The sequence below is a fragment of the Brassica rapa genome, chromosome A05 (genome assembly GCF_000309985.2).
Source record: "Brassica rapa cultivar Chiifu-401-42 chromosome A05, CAAS_Brap_v3.01, whole genome shotgun sequence".
Lineage (NCBI taxonomy): Eukaryota > Viridiplantae > Streptophyta > Magnoliopsida > Brassicales > Brassicaceae > Brassica > Brassica rapa.
In genome coordinates this window covers 6,913,455-6,935,142 of record NC_024799.2, presented here as the reverse complement: position 1 = coordinate 6,935,142, position 21,688 = coordinate 6,913,455, and the positions used below count along the sequence as shown (strand labels likewise).

General features: G+C 34.2%; 4 protein-coding genes across 9 annotated transcripts; 1 reads left to right on the top strand and 3 right to left on the bottom strand.

The window, feature by feature from the left end:
- Positions 1-499: 499 nt before the first annotated feature.
- LOC103867616 (cyclin-dependent kinase inhibitor 4) lies at positions 500-4,958 on the bottom strand. 2 transcript variants are annotated; one of them, XM_009145696.3, is made up of 3 exons: positions 2,010-4,958; positions 1,041-1,250; positions 500-947 (listed from the first exon to the last, which is right to left on the bottom strand). In XM_009145696.3, exons 1-3 carry the CDS (start codon positions 2,399-2,401, stop codon positions 878-880), a joined length of 672 nt encoding a protein of 223 aa, XP_009143944.1. In that variant the 5' UTR covers positions 2,402-4,958; the 3' UTR covers positions 500-877. The 2 variants fall into 2 exon arrangements, with proteins under 2 accessions (XP_009143944.1, XP_009143943.1); XM_009145695.3 differs by having other exon boundaries at positions 1,041-1,259; positions 2,010-4,938.
- Positions 4,959-6,818: 1,860 nt separating this feature from the next.
- Positions 6,819-11,565, bottom strand: LOC103867617 (transcriptional corepressor LEUNIG_HOMOLOG). Of its 5 annotated transcripts, none has more exons than XM_009145698.3 (18): positions 11,355-11,565; positions 10,994-11,193; positions 10,806-10,903; positions 10,616-10,725; positions 10,260-10,534; positions 10,084-10,162; positions 9,891-10,002; positions 9,690-9,739; positions 9,343-9,612; positions 9,056-9,130; positions 8,725-8,952; positions 8,470-8,620; positions 8,280-8,389; positions 8,040-8,189; positions 7,808-7,963; positions 7,610-7,726; positions 7,334-7,531; positions 6,819-7,238 (listed from the first exon to the last, which is right to left on the bottom strand). In XM_009145698.3, the coding sequence occupies exons 2-18, from the start codon at positions 11,023-11,025 to the stop codon at positions 7,095-7,097; spliced, it is 2,355 nt and encodes a 784-aa protein (XP_009143946.1). In that variant the 5' UTR covers positions 11,026-11,193; positions 11,355-11,565; the 3' UTR covers positions 6,819-7,094. The 5 variants fall into 5 exon arrangements, with proteins under 5 accessions (XP_009143946.1, XP_009143945.1, XP_009143947.1 ...); XM_009145697.3 differs by having other exon boundaries at positions 11,283-11,508; XM_009145699.3 differs by having other exon boundaries at positions 8,470-8,614; positions 11,283-11,508.
- Positions 11,566-14,884: 3,319 nt separating this feature from the next.
- On the top strand, positions 14,885-19,229 carry LOC103867619 (receptor-like protein 39). The gene has a single exon (XM_009145700.3). It carries the CDS (start codon positions 15,930-15,932, stop codon positions 18,897-18,899), a length of 2,970 nt encoding a protein of 989 aa, XP_009143948.1. The 5' UTR covers positions 14,885-15,929; the 3' UTR covers positions 18,900-19,229.
- On the bottom strand, positions 19,001-20,940 carry LOC103867620 (putative vesicle-associated membrane protein 726). The gene is made up of 5 exons (XM_009145701.3): positions 20,751-20,940; positions 20,096-20,237; positions 19,905-20,025; positions 19,706-19,768; positions 19,001-19,623 (listed from the first exon to the last, which is right to left on the bottom strand). The coding sequence occupies exons 1-5, from the start codon at positions 20,938-20,940 to the stop codon at positions 19,477-19,479; spliced, it is 663 nt and encodes a 220-aa protein (XP_009143949.1). The 3' UTR covers positions 19,001-19,476.
- Positions 20,941-21,688: the final 748 nt, after the last annotated feature.

Genomic DNA, 21,688 nt, shown 5'->3' with positions numbered 1-21,688 from the left:
CACACTTGGCTAGGATTCTGTGCAAGTTTGGCAACTGTTTCAAGAACGTCATGTCGAGACTCAAATCAATACAATCACAAAAACAAAAAAAAAACTTGTGTTAAAGCAAAGAAGCGAGGAAGTATCAATGATGGATCAAAAGTTGATCACAGTGATGCTGATGATGTGCTAGTGGGGACAAGTTTTGTATATTAAGACAAAATGGTGGGCACAAATCACTAAGTGGAAAGTACAATGGACACACAACACACAGAAGAGTGATAGATAGAAAGATAAAGAGAATCTTTTCAAACACTTTTGATTTTAGTGAGAAAGACAGAGACAAAAACAAAAGACCACTATGAGAATCCATATCAATAACTAACAGCTTCTGTCTCTCTATTATCAGTAATAAATTTGCATTTATATATAGATGTTATTTACCTGTCATTGTGATGGTACATGTCTGAAGAGCCAACACATGGACCATAATGATGATGATAAGAACAAGAACTTGAGATGAAGTAAAACAAGAAGAAGACAATCTTTATTGAGTTGAGATCAGTACATGTTTACACACAAAAGGATAGATTTTAAAATGGTTACATGACAGAGTTGCAAGAGAATGCAAGACTCCTAAACGCTACTACTACTACTAAGGTGATCTGTTTTAGGCTTAAAAAGGGTTGGTATCAGTTATGTGTTACACAAACCCCTTTACAGCCCACTTATGTTACAGACACCAATTTGAAAACGCTACATGGAGTTTTTTTTATCCTAACTTCTTTACATGTTGGAAAAAGTTAAGAAACGGATGATGGAAATAAGATCAAACCTATGGTGATTAGCATGAAAATGTAACTAAATTATGTATAAACTATTAACCCCCCTCCCTCTATTAATTATCTACCTTCTCCCATTCAAACCTTCCTGGTAGTGGTTGTTCGTTCACAGGGTCAAAGTTGTACCTGAAAACAAAAATTGACGAAACCGTTAAGGATACATAACCAAAAGGGTTTAGTTAACTGCAGAACAGAACATAACAAACGGGAATCTCATACTTGTCAATGAACTGCTTCTGTTGTTCTTCTTCAGCACCGGAGAAAAACCTGTCCATATCAGGTGTAGTTGGACGGTGACTGCCCGACAAGTTCTCTTCTATTTGGTCGCTGTTGTCACTAATACCATTGTTAAGCTTTTTGGACGATCCCAGACTTGTGTTGATCTCAGCCTCTCTATTCAAAGTGCATGGTGTGGATTCACTTGTGCTCCTGTTTAAGCTGAGAGAGAGAGTAAAAAATTGTTACTTTCAAAGAATCCTCTCGAAGATATAAAAGCACATAACTATGTTTCCTAACTTTCCTTAACGTAACACCAAGAGGAAACAGACTGTAATGCCTATAGTGAAGATAAAGTTGATCCGATCATGTTCAACAAGATCTTGACTTCAGACTGATCTTTAACATCAAAAACTACAAAACAAGGAAGGAACCTAAAGTCTAAAGACCGATCAAAACACACAATTAGCAACGATAATCAACGGTATTAAACTGTCATAGGTTATAAGGAGACATCTCAGACACAAGGACAGCATTGTTTACAATTAAGCAGATTAAAGAAGAACCAATTGTTACTCTTACTTGCACAAGTAATTGTAGAAGAGAAGGAAAAAAAAAAACTTTATCAAGAAAAGAAAAACCTTGATTAATATCTGGTATGTCAGATAAAGCAAAAATGGCATCATCATATCTTACACATGGTCAAATTTCGAAAAGGCTCAAAAAACAAAAACAAAAACAAAAAATGAAATTTTGGTCAGTTATATTTTCTTCTTTCTACACATAAAAAAATGATTTCAAATTACCATCACAATAATCCAAAATCGAACAGATTCAGACCCCATGGAGTCATATTCTAAATCAAATCAAATCCACAGGTTTAATTAAGTAGTGTAGCCTACAAAAAAGAAAAACTAAAAGTATAAAATTGGGTAAAATTGAAAGTACTCATATCTTTGACAAAAATGATACCTTTCACTGCTTGAACCCTTGTTGTTGTTGATTTCATCACTTAAAACCTTCTCTTTGCCATCACTCTCAGCAACCGAATCTGACTTAGAGTTACGCCCGCACGACTCTTTCCTCCTCAGCTGCTGCTTTCTCCGTTTGATCACAACAATTGGAGGCTTCTTCTGGAGCCGGCGACTCCGGAGCTGAAGATACGAGCCGCCGCAATCAGTCGTCTTCTGGTTAGGAGAAGGAGAAGTCGGTAGCGAGAAGGAAGAGGAGGGCTTTCGTTGGAGAGCTAAGGACTTAGCTCGAGTAAGAACACCAAGCGAAGACGAAGAAGAAGAAGATGGAGAAACTTCCATCAAAGATATTGCTTCTCCGTCGAGTTTGCTCTTCCTCATGTATTTCCCCATTAACAAAAACTCAGAGAGAGAGAGAGAGAGAAGTGAGAGACAAAGGTTCCGTCGGTTCGGTGAGAGAGAAAATGGGTCGGAGTTAGGGTTGAAGATGGTGTGCTGTGTGGGGTCTCTCTCTCTCTGTCTCTTTCTTTCCTTTTTTATTTATCTTTGTTTTTTTTTGGAATTGTTTATTTTTTTTCAGGTGGCTGCTGCTTCGTCTTCACTACTGCGAGTAATGTACACTGTACTTTTGCTAATTATGTTTCTTTGAATTTTTTCGGAACAAAACTCGAGTCGAGTGTAATAATTTTGATTCTTATTAGTTAATTAACACTTTTTCTAGTTAAAAAACTTGAGTTACATTTCAAAATAGGTTTTCAATGTATTTCAACAATTACAGGTGACCGTTTTTTTTTTACTGATACAGGTGAACGTTTCTGACTAGAAAAATGCTAGTTTTTAAATTCAAAATATAAATATGTATTTTCTCTAAATGAGTAAATATCTAATAAATATAAATATTTGTTTAAGAATAAAAATTATAAATTGGTTTGAGAAAAATGTACTTTATAGTATTATTTATAAAAAATATAGAAATTGATTAAAACACTTTGATTGGCAGAATACATGATAAGATAGTAACAATATGTTATAGAAGCAATATGCATTAGAAATTGTATGTTTTTGCTAAATTGTTTAATAGAATGATTGGTAGATCAGTATTAATATGATATTTTTAAAATTATTATAAAAATTAGTATATAGTATATAATATATTTATTTATAATGAATATATTTCTAATGTATATATCTATAAATATATTAAGATATAAACTAAAAAAGATATATAATTTATTTATTTTATTTGATAATTTTAAAATTATGTTTATATTGAAAAATATTATTTTAGAAACCAAAATTTTACAATTAAATTATAAATTATAAATGCAAATACTTTTCTAAAAGTTTCGTATGAGAGCATTGATCGGTGAGTATTTGGAAAGCATTAACATTTAGTAGAACAAATGTTTTTTTAAATGCTATTCTAACAAATGTTGATTGAATAATGTAGAACATAATGCTACTGATAATGCTCTACCAGTCAAAATCTTAAATGTATTTTTTTTAAATGAGTAACATTATAATAGAGTTAGATTTTATTCTACCTCTTATCCATTTTGGACCGGAAAATAGAATAATAAAAAAAATGTATTATTCTATTTAGGGAGTAAATTACATTTTTACTGAATGGAAAATAAAGTAGGTTTTAGCATTTTTTTATTCTAAACTTTATTTTGAAATAAAAATAGAATGAAGTTGAAGATACCTTTAGAAAAAAATTGAAAATCACAAATATAAGTTGATATATTATCAATTACTTTTTTGTCAATTGGTCTACTAAATCTTTATTTTTATGGTAACGGTTTTCATCATACTTGTTTTATTGTATTTTTGTATATTACCTAAGGAGAAGTTTGAAAATATCGGTTATGTAGAAGTCGAAAGAAATTGGAATGTTTACTAATACTACTACAAGTCTACAATAGACATATGAACTACTAAACTACTTGCTTTGTGATTTGTGTACAACTAACTACCAAGTAATGAGATTAAATGTATACATGACAATGAAGTTGTTTAATGCAATGCGGATTAGATAATACTATTGAGAATCTTAAGATTAGTATAAATTTTCATGTTCATTATCCATTCTACTAAATGACGTTTTGGTTGGTAAGACAGTTGCTAATTATGTCTAACGATCGTATAGTTTTATGCAATATAAATCTATAAGATAAGCCTTTAAACAAAATATATAAGTCTATAAGAGGAGTAGTAGTTTGTTGAAAAAAAAAAAAAAGATGAGTAGGGGTATTCTTGATCGAGAAACCTAGCATATATGAAATTAATGTCTCAACTACTGGTTGGTTTTAAGTATCCTCTATCTCAGACGCCAAGAATACGTTTATGGTGATGAATGGTATACTAGTTGTTGAACGTAAATAGTAAACTCAAATATAGAGATTTCCTTACCATTTTAATTATTCATCTGATTTTTATGTTTTCACTTTGATTAGGGATTACGTTAAATATAAACTAAAATCAACAATATAATTAAAAAAGGCCACAGGTAATTAACCTGTTAATGCTAAATTTTAAGCAATTTACAGTCTTACAAAACAAATTGATTCAATTATAATTATTCTACAAAACAAGATGTTTCAACTAGATGTTTAAAATACAAAATATTGATTTTATGTTTCACATTTAGTCATTTACATAGTATTTCATTTTTAATATAAACACGTCAAATATTAATGGCTAATTCTGTTTAATTCTACTCAAAAACAAAGTTTGGAGAAAAAAGTACTCTACCCTAACTATATTTGTCACTCCATAACAGAATAAAAATGAATCTTCTCTACTAAAAGAGAAGTACCATTTTTATCTACTACAAAATAGTCATACTAGAAGTCTAGGTCCATATATTCAAATAATATTTTTATTATTTACATTAGTTTATTTAATGTATAAAATTTCTAAATAATTATAAGGATATTAATAACAAATCCATTGTAACTATAAATTTAAATTTTAGTTTTAGGAATAACAAAATCTGTTGAGAAAAAATCTAACAAAATCTTTTTAAAATTTTAAATATTCTTTTAATTAATGCACTGATTAATTTCACAATTAGTAGTATAATGTTATTATAAATTAATTTCAATTACATTTTTATTATAAATAAAATAATGAAATTATTTGCTAATTTTATAAATTTTATAAGTATATTCTACATTATATTAAAATAGAAGTAATTAATGAATTACATATTAAAATTATTTTTTTGTGCAAACATATTAAAATTATGTTGAATTGGTAAACCAATATATTTTGAAAAAATACTTTCATTAAGATAAATAAATAAAATATCATTCACCGTTTAAAGTGACTAAATTATCATTCACCTTTTAAAATGATTAATATTCATAAATTATGTAATAATTTTTACAAAAAATAAAATTGTTAATATATGTTAAATTTTAATATTTAGAACTATATATCATCTATTTAGTTATTTTTAAAATGACAGCAATATATTATCATATACAAAATAATATAAAATGTTATATTTATATATGAAATGTTATCCGTACGGGTGTGCGGATTAAAATCTAGTTTATATGTTATTCACTGTTACATCTTTTCACCTCAAAAGTAAATATGATTGAAATAGAACTCAATTCGTTGACCAAAACAAAACCTCAAATCGATTATGGAATTAAAATAGAATTTAATTCCATCTCCTATATATTATTTGAGAAGCATTGCAACATTTTTTTGTAGCCACATGTCATCACTAGAATGATTCTTAGAATCCTTAGAAAAATAGGTTGGTCCATCTAAATATATAATAAGCTTTTTATTAAACCACAATAAATACATTATTAAATGTGCTTCATTATTTCCTTAAATAAGATTACAGAATTGCCTAATGTGGCTAAAATATATATGACAATTAATGATTTTGAATAATAAAGATTTGATAAAAATAAGTGTGTATTATAATTATATTTGTTTAATTTTAAGCTATTAAAATAAATTAAACAATCATAGTAACTATATAATAAAAATTTTAAAAAATATTTATATATTATATTTTGAATTTTTAAAAATGAGTATAAATTACTAAAACTGTTAAAAGTTTCACATTTAAATTTTGTGATCTATGATTTAAAACTTTTGTTATGACATGATACAAATAATTAAAAAATAATATAAGTTGAAAGTTTCATTTAATAAGTATCAAAAAGAAAAGATATATAAATATATGTATTATTTTTAATTAAACTATATGCCATATAAAAATATATAAATATCTTAATTTTGAAATTTACTTGAACATTTTTTTTGATAAAAAATTTGAAAAAAATATTGACAACTTAAGTTTCTAAAATATTATAAATTACTTAAACCATTAATCCCACAGTGAAAATTTTGTTATCACTAATTTAGACTTTTTGCTATAACAGATACAAATGATAAAAAAATATGAGCAAAAATCATCATATAATAAATATTAATATTAAAATATACTATATATATGTTACTATCATTTAAATTTAATTATATATCATATCAAATAGAAAAAATATTTTTTCGATTTATAAAATTTATTTATATGTTTGCACCAATTTAATTATATAAGTAGTAGATAATAATTTTTTAATTATTCAATATATATTTATTTATTTCATAATATGTTATAAACATATAATATATAAAATAATTTATATATATAATGTTTATTCCGCGCAAGGCGCGGATCTTAACCTAGTTATGTTATTAATTTACAATGCGCATGTAAACTAACCAAGTATTACTGTAGTCTTATTGGCACAGATGTTTTAAGAAGGGTGTACAATTTGAATAATTATGAGAAGATATTTCTACAAATTTTGTTGGCTAGAGAAATTGCTTACACCTCTCTGTCCCACTTAAACACTAGAACACAAGAACAAGAAAAATCCCAAAGAAAGATCACACAAGACAAAGATTGGAGTTATGAAATACCTTTGTTTTTGACGCATACAAACCCATTAAACAACTTATTGAATGTAAACACTAAACAAATAAGTAGACTAAAAAATACTCGAGCTCTGTTTTGTTTTTTCCTTTTCGTTTCTTGAAGAACACAAATATTTATCTACTTCCAAATCTTTACGGATTTGTCATGACTTGCAGAAGCCATCATTCCTGTCATAGGTGAGTGAGCTAATGCAGAGATGACACACTCATGAGCCGGTATTGTCATACATTTGTTCTCTTTTGTGTTCCAAAGCTCCAGTGACTGCAACACATTCGTTTACCACAAATTTAAATCGTTTAGAATCAAGTAAAGGTAGAGCCTGATATAGATTCTATAGAAACTATCCAAGATCATACCTGGTAGCCACCAATGACCAAGAGATTGGGAAAAGTAGGGTGGAAGACACAAGAGTGGAACTTGTTTCCACTAGAACTGAGCTCGTGGATGCAATCTCCCGAGTTCAGAGACCACAATTTAACAGAGTCTTCGCTAACAGAAGCTATCAACTCTCCGCTTGGGTTCCAACAAACAGAATTTACATTTGCGGAATGCCCCTGACACATTAAAAAACAAACCAAGCCATGAGACATACGCACAGTAAGTAATATATATATATTATCTTCGGGGGTTACCTTTAACAAGTGGACACGTCTGTCATTATCATAATCATAAATTGACACAGTGTTTTCCGAAGCTGCGGCAAGCATTTGTCCAAATCTTGGCTGGAACCGTACTTGTGTGCTAGCACCCTGTCCATTGGAAAGCTCAAAGATTAGAAAATAAGAGTTCAAACTTGGAGAGAAGCAATAAGAAAGTTCAGGGGGCCTTGCCTTTATAACACGAAAGCAATTCGCAGCGTTGATGTTCCAGAAACGAATCTCATTGTTGCCATCACAAGAGCAGAAAAGATCTGTTTTCTTAGGGTGAAAATCAAGGGACATCACAGGTGCGGTATGACCAGTAATCGTTCTTACAAAGTAACCAGGCTGCAGAAAATCGGTAGTTAGTTAAGTCACAAGACAAAATGGCTGCAACTGAAAGAGATGAATTAATTTACTATACCTCAGAGGCATCCCAGATTTTGATAGTTTTGTCAAAGGAGGACGTAGCTAGTTGAGTTGAATTAGGTCTGAAGCGAACATCTGTGATGATATGACCATGTTCTTCAGGAGCGCTCTCAGTTATTAGTGTTTCCATGTTCCATATATAAAGCTACTGACAAAAAAAGAAATTTGCATAAGGTAATGGCAAGTTATATAAGCAAAACGTATGCTCCATTCTAAGAGATTTAAGATGATGCACCTTCTTATCATGTCCAGCGCTAGCCAGCAACTTCCCATCAGATGAGAAATTGCAGCAGATGACCTTATTGGAACTTCTTCTTATAGAACTAACCTCACTGAAACTAAAAGCTGAAAAAAAAAAAAGAAAAAAAGGAACACTGTTATTATATATCTTCATGTTTATTCATGAGGTGCTGAGATAATAATACCCTTTGGGGGTTCGGCATGCTCAGAAGGGTTCCGCTTTAGGGTGGTGGGGTTAAACAAGCTTCCTCCATCTCCATCATCTTGGGACAAAAACGATTCTACATTGTCTTCTAGTGCTCCCACATCTCCAAAAGGTTCCATGTCATCCTGCAGCTATTAATATTTATCATAAGAAAAATGAAAATAACACAACTGCATGCTGGATTCAGATGTTACTAGACCAAAGCTGGTTGTTATCATTCTTCTAAGAAACATACCAGTTGGTTTGCTGATGATGCAAGACCACCTATTCCATCAGAACCATACATCATTGGCCCCTTTGGCATGTTGTTCATATGCTGCATGTTACCAGTTATACCAGATCCATCGATAGGGGTATGCGTTGACGGAGTTGACGGCTGTGAGTTGGATGGGCCTACCGTGTTTCCGGTCCCTGTACTGTTAGCAGGACCAGAAGAGGAAGGTCCCTTTCTTTTGCGGTTGTTCTATCAAACACGAAGAAGAAGTTGTGGCTCGATCATCTTCCAAATACAAACTGAAGAATATACTAATCTGGACCAAACAAACCACATGATCAACATAAAATACCTGCTGTGATTGCTGTGATAGTAAAGGATCTTGTTGCTGAGAAGAAGATTGCTGAACCGGTGGCATGTTTATATGCTACATACCAACAAATATCAAATATCAACATAACAGCAGTTTCAGGATATCATAGAGTAGCAATTGTCGAAAAATGCATACAACGACAGACGTAATTGATCCAATTTCACATAAAAATTGAGTTGTTTAATGTGAACTCACTCAGCTCAACAGATGCCACTGGATTCAACAGGAATATGCATTTTTAATGATTTTGAGAAAAGAAATCATACTTTAGACGAACTGGACTGCATAGGGGAACCTATAGATCCATCATTTGCATTCTGTTGACCATCTTTCGTTCCTCTAGGTAATACCGTAAACCTTCGAGGGTCCATGTCTCCTCCATACATGGATGAATTATTCAGATTTCCTTGTCCTTGAACCTGAGCCAGGATCTGTTGCTGTTGCTGCTGCTGCGGCGAGAGCTGAAACTGACTTTGGTTTTGAAGGAAGGCTTTCTGAACTTGAGGGCCTAAACCTGGTCGGATTGTCTCGATGCCCTGTAACATTTGTCAAGAATCCTGATGAAAAAAACTTGGCTTAGAATGATAAACAGATAAATCCTGCACTGACTTACAGTTAATGGCCATCCCTTTAAGGGAAGAGCACCTACCCCAGGGTTTAATCCTTCACAAGAGAAAAAAACACAATACCATAAGACTTTATCAGTTTATCTGAAATTTGTAAACAAAAATTGCTCCTGAGACTATTTACCCTATCACCCTGTGTAATTCACCACACATTTGCAAAACAAAAAAAGTTCACTTGATGTATCTACCTGCATTCCCCATCCCAGGCTTTGATTGCAGGATTCCTTGGCCATAAACTGTAGAAGGATCCACTGGCAGTTGTCTTGGAGATGCACCAATATTAACTTCAGTTTTTATTTCCTGCACGTTTCAAAAGACTAAGATACACACCAAAGTATTTAACTTGGAGACATTCGAACAGTCATCAAGTGAAGTAATTACAGGAGTCTGCTGGCTTCGTGATTGAAGTTGCTGCAGTGCTGCGGAAACACCTCCCGGATGATTCCCTTGGACCATCTGACTGTTTTACGATAGAAAAGACAGGACGAGAAAAGTTTCAAAACTGTGTGAGGACAATATATATGCCTGAATGCAAACGAAGCTGGGACAATTTTTACCTATGATGGTTTGTTCCTGATTTGAGAAGGGCCATCCTTGCATCCATATGGGGTTGGGATGTATCAGTGTTCATTTGATTTGGTTGCTTCATACGCTCCTCGTACATTTTTGCAGCAATAGCACTTGCATTAGACTGCCCAATCATCCCTTCAGAACCAATAGCATTCATTGGACCACCAAGAGAAGGATCCCTACGCTGCTGCATCTGAGCTTGGCGCATCATCTGCATTTGCTGCACTTGAAGTTGTTGCTCCCTTGCTTTACCTTGCTGTGCCTAAATCTCAAAGCCACTGGTGTCAGCTACCAAACTGAAAAAAGAAAAGAGATTATATCTCCAGATGGTAAGATAAGCCACCTCAATATAAGCTGCAGCAGCCTCTGAATGTTTCTCATTCGTCCTTGCAATGAAGATGTCCCAGAACACAGACCACCACTCGAAAAGAAAACCTCCAGGAGCATCAATTGCTACACCATTAAATCACATGGCTTAAAGGGTCGATTCACAAACAAAACATAAACTTCAGAAGTGGGTTTTTAGTTTTTACCAACGGGATCAGGAGAGACTTTGCCTTCAGTCATAAAAGACTTAGCAGTGTTATGAAGTTTCTTCTTCACCAAATAATCATATATGTAAACGTCAAGCCTACACACACCCAACAAAGGAAAGTGAGCAAAAAAAAATAGAATCTTGGAATTGGAAAAGTTACACACTTTAACTAGACGATCCACTTACATCTTATCAGCTTCCCAATTACTCTGCGCCATAGCTTCAGCCCAAGATCGAGCTCACACTATTAGACTCAAGACTTTCGATGGTTTGATGATAAAGAAACTAACTTGAGCAAGACCCAGAAGATCAGAAGCGTTTCTGAGTAGATCAGAACCCTGATTCGATCTTCAGAACCTGTATCTTTAGAGATCAAGCATTGGTTACTGCACAGACAGAGTAGATCAGTTTAAAAATCAGGAATTTTTAAAATTACTTGTGAGCGAAGACGAGTTGAGCGATTCGAGGAGTTAACCATAGAAGTAATCGAATTGATGAGTGAAGGATCACGATTCAATAGAAAAGGAATCTAGGGTTGGAGAGATACCAGGGATTTGTTTTGGAGATCAAGATTCAGAGAGAGAGAGAGATCATTCAAAGGTTTTGGTTTTGATGATGCTTTTGGGTAAGCTCAATGTTTTAGAGTTAGAAGCTTGTTAATGGGCCTAGTATTGGATCTGTTATCGGCTTCACTTATGAATGGGTTTAACCTCGTGAACCCTGAGATTAGGTATTTTCTTGATCCGTTGGTTATATTGAAGGAAAGACAAGCAGCGTATACGTATACAAGGATATTTCTAACTGATGATTGCATTCTTCGACTTTTTTTTTTTTTTAATAATCGAGGTAATCCGGATACTCCGGAGGATACCCGACTAGCGCCTAAGTACACCTCCACAGAAGGCATCCTGGAAGACCGCCTTTTTCACCCCATTTTAATCGACGGTGGTCAGCAGGATTCGAACACGGATCTGTATTAGAGCCAAAGCTCCCTCAAAACTACTGGGCCGTCCTCGCTTGATTAAACAATGTATACACATCCTCAATTGCAGGTTGTTTTGGGCCAACATTCTGGAGTGTTTTATTCACATCTTAATTAAAAATGATATATATACAATTCAATTTCGATGCATATTTATATATCATAGATTTTTAGATTCTTTTTTTTTTTAAGATTAGATTTTTAGATTCTTGAAAGAGAAATTTGGATCATATCCATTGTAGGATTTAAATAAAGTATATGCACATAGCAAAGGAAAGACTACGATATGTTACATATTATGGTGATTTTGGACAAAAATACCTTTCATTACGCGTGGAAAGCTATAACCTATCGTTTAATATATTTTCGGAAACTAAGAGATTATTTTCATTTCTCCCCCTTTTACATTTGATGAAGATAGGTGTTTTCAAGCGTGCGCTTTTGAATCTCACTTTAGGAATTTCGGGTTTGCGAATGAAATTAGAGCCTTCAAAATAATGACTATGGCGGTGGTGGATGTTTTACGGCGAGAAACAAAAGGCGGATGAGAAGAGTTAGGGTTCTGATAGAGAGGCATGTGAAGAGCAAAAATAAAAGAATCAAAGTACTTCCAGTTTCATTGAAAACAAAATGGCCCCTTTGTGGATTTTACGAGTACATTGCCTGATTTCTTGAACATCCATAACTGGAATCCCGTTAATTAATTTTGCAGATCCATGTGGAATTGATATTCGCGGACTAGGAAAAGGTCATCGGAGACGGCTGGTAGTGCTTTAAATTCAGGTATGGGTGTTCTTGTATACACGGAATACAAGATCTGGTGAAAGATGTTCTTGTGTTACTGCTATTTTCAAAACTCATTATCTGATTCTTCGTAGGGGAAAAGATATGAAATCTGTAATGCGAAGTAAATACTATGTTATATAATGTAATAGTATAGGGCGCTTGATGTCACTTTGCGGAATAGAACTATATTATTACATTGAAAACTATATGGCTGAAAGAACATTGTGGTTCTTTCACTTGTAAATGGGTGTTACGTGAAATAACGTATTTACATTCTATGTATAGGATGGAGGAGTTGGGGTTTGCCGGAGCAATAGTATCAGACATGGTTCAAACTATCTATAATATACTATATCGTTTATAGTTTACAATGGGGTCAACAATTTCAAAACATGTTGGATGCAGCGGTTTCTTATGTATCGCCATTGTATTATGTTAATCCCTCCATGTGTGTTTATATGGTATAGTTAAATGTGTTTGCAGCTTTGCTATACTGTCTTCATTGTGTCGCACGTTCATGTACAGTGATGCATTACGCTGTATATGTATATTCCAATTACAGCTTCATGTTATGTTCTTGCACGAGGAGAACTAAAGATTCAATTACCTAGTACCCATTTGTGAAATAACATCATTGTTGTCGAACCATCACCATCCTCCCCTCTCCCTTTCAATTGTATTTGTGTACAAACGCCGTACTAGTACCGACGATGTCACGTTGTTGCTGGTGTTGTAACTTGACCAGGCTATTCCATATTATAGTTTGTACATTATATAATACTTGCAGCCATTTTCAAAAACACGGTTGTATTATCTAGTGCATGCCTCATATTAGTATGGTTCATCTATGGTATACTGCTACCTTTTATAGCCTCCAAGTGTACAACTTGGGCCGAATTTTTGATTTGCTTGTTATTTCTTTTAGTCCATACCCAACGCATATGACCTATACTATTTTTGAATATTGTATAGTATCAGGTTTGATATTGTGTAAGCTACTGATGTATATGCATATACCTTAAGTTAATTGAATATATACTATATCGCTTATTGTTTAGATTGGGGTCAACAGTCTCCAAACATGATGGATGCAAATGTTTCTTATACATCGCCAATGGAAAATGCCTAACTTTAATCTTTGCCATGGGCGAACCGTGCAGCCTCCTTTGACTATGTTATATGGTATATAATATAGTATATTTTAATCATGTTCGCTACATTGTGACGCGTTTATACTCGCGCACACAAGTGAAAGGAGAAAAATGTCAACATTTGGCTCTAATTGTCACATCAACTATTCAATGAATATATTCTTAATTGTTTGAGCTTTTATGAATATTGAGCAAAATCACCCTTTTAGAAATATATTTATTTCATTTTTTTGTACTGCTAGAAGAGATCATATCAACTGGACAGTTGGCAGACATAAATAAATTGTCCAGTGACAGATAGACCTCATTTAATTTAATTCTTGTACTCAATGAATTATATTAGTATCTTTTTCTGGTACAAATTAAACCCTACGGTTTATTCAGTGCCGGTTTTCACGGGCATAGTGGAATATTTTGGACAATATACATAAAATATGCACAATATCATAGCCTAAGAACTGCTATGGTTAGAATCTTATTTTTCTGGGCTGCTATAGACATGAGGTCAAATTTCCTGCTTTTTGTCAACAATGGACTGGTTGTTTTTGCGTTTAAATATATATACTTGAAATTAGAAATTGATCTATCCACCCACGCGGATATTGGTTCTTATATTTTTATACATTGATATTTATTTTTTATAATTAGTGTTATATATTTTAGATGTGTCGTAATATAACTAATTATATTCAAAAGACATGTACCAAATCGGGTAATACAATTATTTTTTTGTACAAATATCCGAATCCGTTCAGATACATTTTTATTTAGATATTTTTAGGTTCATATACATCAGAACCGAACTCATCCAGACCCAGAAGAACCCAACTCAGAATCTACACAAAAATTTATAATATTCAAGCGGAGCCTCATTTAAAAAAATGATACCCGAAAGAAACAACACGTACCTAAATGGATAGTCAATGTTCATGCCTAACTGATATTATAAACTAATAAAAATGACTATTCTATGTGTTTGGCTAAATTAAGTGAAATACAAATAACTTTTTATTCAATAAAATAATTATATGAAGTGAGAAATTAAGTGATAATAAATGTAATACATTTTTATTATTTTGATTTAAGTTATTATTTTATTCACAAAACATGTATTTGAATTATGATTTTGGCTATATAATTTTCTTCCGATTGAAACTAAATAAATAAATAAAATTAGTAAAACAAACTAAACCAAAAATTTAACCATATGTAAAACCCAATTATTTTACATTTTTGATTTTATAATTGGCACAAAAATAATGTTGGTTAACTAATAAATAAAAATATGGGCTATATTATTATGGTAATATAATTAATGATGTGATGTATTGTTAAGGTAATATAATTAATGAAATTATTAAACTGAGTGAAATATGAAAAGAAAATTAATGTAATTATATTAACAAAATTAATAAAAAGACATTATGCTTTATTTTTATAGTGCTATTCATGTTTTCAAATAATTTTCATTTATACTAATATCAATTTTTTCAAATTGTATAAAAAATACTTCAGTTTTAATAATATATATAATATAGATATTTACTTTAAGTTTCCAAACTGTGTTGTTGCCCTTTTTTTTCTCTTGTACTCATGATGTCCTAAACTTTTCATAAAAACTGAGAGTATCCAGAAAAAGCCGCAAGACTGGTTGAATTAAAAAAAAAAATACCAGTTATAAAACTTACCTTGTTTCTTTAAAATATGCCAAAATATACACACTATCCGAATTTGAGTTAAGAAGATAATGAGTGGGTGCAAATGCACTCTCCCTGTATAATTCGCCCCTGCTTAGCTAAACGTTACCAGGTCTGAAACGCGACAATCCACTAAACAAATCTAACGTGTATGCTGTTATGCTAAATTGATTTATGTAGTTTTGAACTTTGGTGAGATATTTCGTACGTATATATTTTCAATCCAAGCTTTTGTCCTTTTTGTTAAACTTTTACAATCCAAGTTACACGCTAGAAAAATCAACTAACGTGGATTTCACTTCAGGATTTGAGTGGCAATTAGCCATGCTTTTCTCCAACTCTACAAAAAAAGTATTCGGGATTGGAGAAAAGCCGGGCTAAGTGCCATTCAAAATTTTATGTATTTTATAACACCAAAGACTTCAAAGACTTCAAATAAGTATTTATAACACCCACCTTGTCTCTTCTTCTCTTAAACCAAAATAAAATCTTCTTCAAAGGTAGTCATGAATACCATGTGTTTGCATTTTCTCGTGCTTCTTTTATTCTGTAGTGTCTCCTCTACAACTTCCCTCTTCTCTTTCCAAAACCCTGTTGTTGGTCTTGTTGCTTGCCGTCCCCACCAGATCCAAGCTCTCACTGAGTTCAAGAACGAGTTTGATACACTCCACTGCGACCACAGTGACCCCTTTAATGGAGTCTGGTGCGATAACTCGACCGGTGAGATCACAATGCTTCGGCTCAGGGCCTGCCTCAGTAGAACTCTAAAGCCCAACAGTAGCCTCTTCACGCTACATAACCTTCGTTACCTTAACCTCAGTCAAAACAACTTCATCTCCTCTTCACTTCCTTATAAATTTGGCAATCTCAACAGGTTAGAGGTCTTATCTCTTTCCAGTAATGGCTTCCTCGGCCAAGTTCCTTCCTCATTTAATAACCTAAAACTTCTTTCCCTTTTAGACCTTTCCCAAAATGAGCTCATAGGTACTTTCCCACTTGTCCCAAATCTAACAAATCTCACGGTCTTAAGCCTTTCCTATAATCACTTCTCTGGAACTATAAATCCCAACAGTAGCCTCTTTATGTTGCATCAACTTCGCTACCTTGACCTCAGTCACAACAACTTCATCTCCTCTTCACAGCTTCCTTTCGAGTTTGGAAACCTCAACAGGTTAGAGTACTTATGTCTTGCCTTTAACGGCTTCCTCGGCCAAGTTCCTTCCTCACTTAACAACCTAAACCTGCTTACTGGGTTAGACCTTTCCCGAAATGAGTTCAACGGTAGTTTCCCGCTTGTACGGAATCTAACCAAGCTTGTCGCCTTAGACCTTTCGTATAACCGTTTCTCAGGAACTTTGAGTCCCAACACTAGCCTCTTTGAGTTGCACCATCTCAGCTACCTTAATCTAGATTTCAACATGTTCAGTTCATCACTCCCTTCCGAAATTGGAAACCTCAAAAAACTAGAGTTATTGTCACTTTCTTCAAATAACTTTTTCGGTCAAGTTCCTCCCACAATTAGCAACCTGACTTCCTTAACCCAATTGTACCTTAGCCAAAACAAGCTCACCGGTAACTTTCCACTTGTGCAAAACCTAACCAACCTTTCCTTTTTAATCCTTTCGGATAATCATTTCTCTGGAACCATTCCTTCTCCTCTCCTCACTTTCCCTTTCTTGTCATTTCTTGAAGTGCGTGGAAACGACCTCACTGGCTCTATTGCTTTCCCCAACTCCTCTTCTTCATCAAGGCTAGAGAGCTTGCTCCTTGGGAACAACAATCGTTTCCAAGGAAAAATCATAGAGCCTATCTCAAAGCTCACCAACCTCAACCAGCTTGACCTTTCTTACCTAAACATAAGCTACCCAATTGACTTAACCCTCTTCTCCTCCTTCAAATACTTGTCGTACCTCGCCCTTTCGGGTAATACTATATCTCTCTCCAGTTTAGGCTCAAATTTAAACATGATCCCACCAAACTTGGAGATCTTGTACTTATCAAGCTGCGGCATCCAGGAGTTTCCAAACATCTTAAAGATTCTCAAGAACTTGGAGTTTATAGACTTGTCGACCAATAGAATCAAAGGGAAAGTCCCCCAGTGGTTATGGAACCTTCCTCGTCTCCATACAGTGGCGCTCTCAAATAATTTTCTCAACGGTTTCGCCGGTCCAGCAGATGTCTCGGTAAATTCATCGGTGAAGATTTTAGACCTGCAGCAAAACTTGTTTGAAGGAACCATTCCTATTCTACCACTCTCTGTCAACATCTTCACTGCACAAGGCAATAGATTCACAGGGAGCATACCTCTCTCAATATGCGATTATAAGTCTATCACGCATTTGTTGCTACCTTACAACAACCTCACGGGTCGTATTCCCCAATGCTTGAGCAACGTGACTTTTGTGAATCTTCGGAAGAACAACTTGGAAGGAAGTATTCCTGACGTATATCTCGGCGGTACATCGCTTCAGACACTTGACGTTGGATACAACCGACTAACCGGGAAGCTTCCGAGATCTCTTGTAAACTGCTCCTCTCTACAGTTTCTAAACGTTGAGAAAAACGGTATCGAAGACACGTTTCCTTTCTGGCTCAAGGCTTTACCAAACTTGGAAGTTCTTATAATTCGTTCAAACAGATTCTATGGCCCTATATCTCCTCCTGATCAAGGTCCTCTCGGTTTCCCCGAGCTGCGGATACTTGAGATATCTGATAATAAGTTTACCGGAAGCTTGCCGCCGAATTATTTCCTGAATTGGAAAGCATCATCGCCAAGGATGAATGAAGATGAGGCTTTGTATATGGAATTCCATAAAAGTAACTACAGAAGAAAAGAGGACGGAGAAATATACACGTTCTTTATTTTTATCGACGTTATAGATTTGCGTTACAAAGGTCTAACCATGGAGCAATCAAGGGTCCTTACTTCTTATGCCACCATTGATTTTTCCGGGAACAGACTCGAAGGACAGATTCCTGAATCTATCGGCGTTTTGAAAGCACTGATTGCACTCAACTTATCCAACAACGCCTTCACGGGACATATCCCTCTGTCTTTCTCCAATCTGGGCAAGCTAGAGTCACTAGACTTATCAAGAAACCAACTCTCGGGGACTATTCCTAATGGAATAGCCAGTCTCTCGTTTTTGGAGTATATAGATGTGTCTCACAATCAACTCAAAGGTGAAATACCGCAAGGAACGCAGATTACGGGGCAGCCTAGATCCTCCTTTGAAGGAAATGCAGGGCTTTGTGGTTTTCCTCTGGAGAAAAGTTGCTTTGGGACTGATGCGCCACCAGCGCAACAACCTAAGGATGAAGACGAAAAAAATGAAGAAGTGTTGAGCTGGAAAGCGATTGCGATAGGGTATGGGCTTGGAGTGTTACTTGGACTGACAATAGCACAAGTCATTGCTTCATACAAGCCGGAGTGTCTCATCAATATAATGTGTCAGAGAAAGCGCAGACACCGGTAGGATTTTTTTGAGTCTGAATGTGATATTTCCTTGTTTGTCAAGTAGCTTGTGTTAGTGTATTGAAGTTTTTTCCTTACGTTTGTTTTATCTTTATGTGATACTTTTGTTTAATTTCTTCTTCTATCATTTAAGTGTGGTGAATTTTATATAGTCATATTCATATGTATCTCTGTGTTTTTGTTTATAATGAGAAAAATGGCTGAAGCAAGGACCATCACCACAAAGTCCTAATCTAATATTATTATTTTTTTCCTTGAGGAAAAAATTAGGATATAGTAGGGAAACATCGGAAACCTAACATTGAACTTTGAGATTACAAAAAAAAAAAAACATGTCATCACCACGACCACAACAGTGTACATCTCTTAACAAACATTCATACCCTAAAGGATCATCTCTCAGTACTGAGTTATCGTATAACTTTCCCCTAACAAAATTAAAGAAGAAAAGAAAAAGAAACCAGGAAAATAGGAAGAAAAAGAAGGGGCGTACACGGTGAGGAGTTTCCATTAGCCTAGTAGAGCAATATGGTGCTGATAATCTCTCATAGGATAATATCTTCTTATTGTTTCAAGATTTAGGTACACTTGAACCCATGACAAACCGAGAGAATAATGATCAAAATCAAGGCAATGATGATACCTAGGACTATGAGCTTGATCTTCATGTTCTCCCACCACATCTTTCTTCTTATTTTCGTTCCTTGTGTTCTGAAGTCTTGTGCCTGTAAAGATATACATATTTGAAATATAAGAGAGCAAGAACTAGACTGCCTTTTATGCTTATCCATATATGTAAGTACTAACCTGTGAACGAAGGTTCTCTGTTTTGTCTACTAAAAGTTCAATTTTCTCACCACGGTCAAGGACCTGCAAAAAAAATGAATTGCATGAAGCTCAAACATTTTACATTAGTGCAGAGAATATTCAGGCCAAATATGAAAAAAAAAATTGCTAAAAGTAAAGAACCAGAATTGTGGTATTGACATGTTTGTATGATTCTGACCTTCTCAATGTTCTCCATCATAACACCCTTCACCTCGGTCACTTGAGCCTTGACCTTAGAAAGTTTGTTAATCTCCTCAGGATGATCCACACAGTACTGCATGTGCCCCTTCAGTTTAGACCTACGGCACAACCAAACAAGTTATCAATCATATCCGCAGATTCTAAAAGAGGATTTTTTTGTAGACGTACCCAAACTCTTTGTTCAAACTGTTGGGTTTGGCAGTGGTAGCCTTTCCACCACCGTATCTCTTGTTGAAATCTTCTTTAACACGCTCCAAGAAAGCCATTGTAATCTGCCTCCCAGCAGATTCAACAGCAACAACACAATACGCTACAGGACAACATGACTTACAATAAGAAACTACTTCCATTACAGTAGGAAGAGCAAGAGCTAAGTACATAACCGCATGCAATTGATCTTCATTAATGATTCCCAAGTAACCTATCAACCAACTTGATTCTCCAAAAAAAAAAAAATTGATTCTCCAAAACCTACCCGACTCTTAATATCATCAAACATGAAGCATACAACAAGGCCTTCTCAAAGAAAAAGCCATGCATAAAAACTCAACCAAATCAGACACCAAAGAAAAACAGAGATCCAGAAAAATTAATTTCAGACAATCCATTTGCAAGAAACCTAAGCATGGTTCAGTTAGAAAAAAAAAAAAAACTAAGCATGGTCCAAACGCAAAAAGGACATTCACAAAAGCATAAAGAATGCTATGAATAATAGAAAAAATGACCAAATAGATCCACTGTAATGGATTGCAATACGAAGACAAAGATGCATCTATGTCTACAAAAGTTGTGTAGTACGGATGAAGAGAAGAGAGAGACTCACTGAAGCCATTTTCGACGAGGTAATTGAAGGTGTGACCGTCGCAATTGTAGGTAAACTTGTTGTTGGAAGAAGGAAGCTTCTGGAGGCATTGTGCAGCGACGGAAGTAAAGTTCCCTTTAAACTCAGTATACTCGGCGAGAATCACCGTCCCACGAGCGACGAAGCTGTAGATCAAATTCTGTTGTCCCATTTTGTCTCGAAGAAGAGAGAGAGAGAGAAACAAACCCTAACGCACCAGAGATCAGATAATGTATTAGGAGAAGAAGAGTTTCTATTTTTGTTTGTTTCCTTGGTGTGTACGAAAGTAAGAAAGATCCGAAACAGAGGGGGAAAATGAAAGGGAGAGAGAGAGATGGGGACGACGCTGCGATCCTTTTGAAACTTTTTTCAACAGACAAAACAAACAACACAAAACTGAAAACACTCGCGTGCGGCACACGGAAAGGAGTTATCCCTTTTTATGCGGATTCCTTTGGCATTAAATGCATCATTTAATTATATAATTTAGTTAAAGCGTTTCTGCTTTCTAGGTTGTCAACTTGTAATGCTTATCTATGTGTAAATGGTAGTTAGATTCAAATGTATGTTTATATTATATGTTTTTAAACGAAAATATTAAAGTAATATTACGATGAAATTTCAGAAATAAATCGCTTTTTAAGATTTGTTTATGTTTATGACAATCTATATTATATGCTAATGTTTTGATTCCATGATTTTTGCGCCAATGCGCCTACATATGGATGGTTGATAATCCATATTTTGTTTTAAACGAATTTTCTATTCATTTTTTTTGGGTTAGACTACGACGCAAATTGGTGAACATATTCGAATTAACGGCTCGAAGAAGTATGAATTAAGACATTCGTAATATTTCCTTAATTCGTGCATTTAGACTTCTCTGTGTAAGAACTATGAAGGCTAGCTTATTCGAGATA

What these genes read in the sequence shown, in the direction of transcription:
- LOC103867620 (XM_009145701.3), bottom strand. Translation starts at nt 20,940, where the DNA reads ATGGGACAACAGAATTTGATCTACAGCTTCGTCGCTCGTGGGACGGTG. An exon ending in AGTTTGAACAAAGAGTTTGG is followed by an intron (nt 20,026 to 20,095) that starts GTACGTCTACAA and finishes GTTGTGCCGTAG; the next exon opens with GTCTAAACTGAAGGGGCACA. An exon ending in TGATGGAGAACATTGAGAAG is followed by an intron (nt 19,769 to 19,904) that starts GTCAGAATCATA and finishes TTTTTTTTGCAG; the next exon opens with GTCCTTGACCGTGGTGAGAA.
- LOC103867617 (XM_009145698.3), bottom strand. Translation starts at nt 11,025, where the DNA reads ATGGCGCAGAGTAATTGGGAAGCTGATAAGAT. An exon ending in CACGAAGCCAGCAGACTCCT is followed by an intron (nt 10,003 to 10,083) that starts GTAATTACTTCA and finishes TGAAACGTGCAG; the next exon opens with GAAATAAAAACTGAAGTTAA. An exon ending in GCCTGGGATGGGGAATGCAG is followed by an intron (nt 9,740 to 9,890) that starts GTAGATACATCA and finishes TCTCTTGTGAAG; the next exon opens with GATTAAACCCTGGGGTAGGT.
- LOC103867619 (XM_009145700.3), top strand. Translation starts at nt 15,930, where the DNA reads ATGAATACCATGTGTTTGCATTTTCTCGTGCTTCTTTTATTCTGTAGT.
- LOC103867616 (XM_009145695.3), bottom strand. Translation starts at nt 2,401, where the DNA reads ATGGGGAAATACATGAGGAAGAGCAAACTCGACGGAGAAGCAATATCT. An exon ending in AAGGGTTCAAGCAGTGAAAG is followed by an intron (nt 1,260 to 2,009) that starts GTATCATTTTTG and finishes TCTCTCTCTCAG; the next exon opens with CTTAAACAGGAGCACAAGTG. An exon ending in CAGAAGCAGTTCATTGACAA is followed by an intron (nt 948 to 1,040) that starts GTATGAGATTCC and finishes TTTTGTTTTCAG; the next exon opens with GTACAACTTTGACCCTGTGA.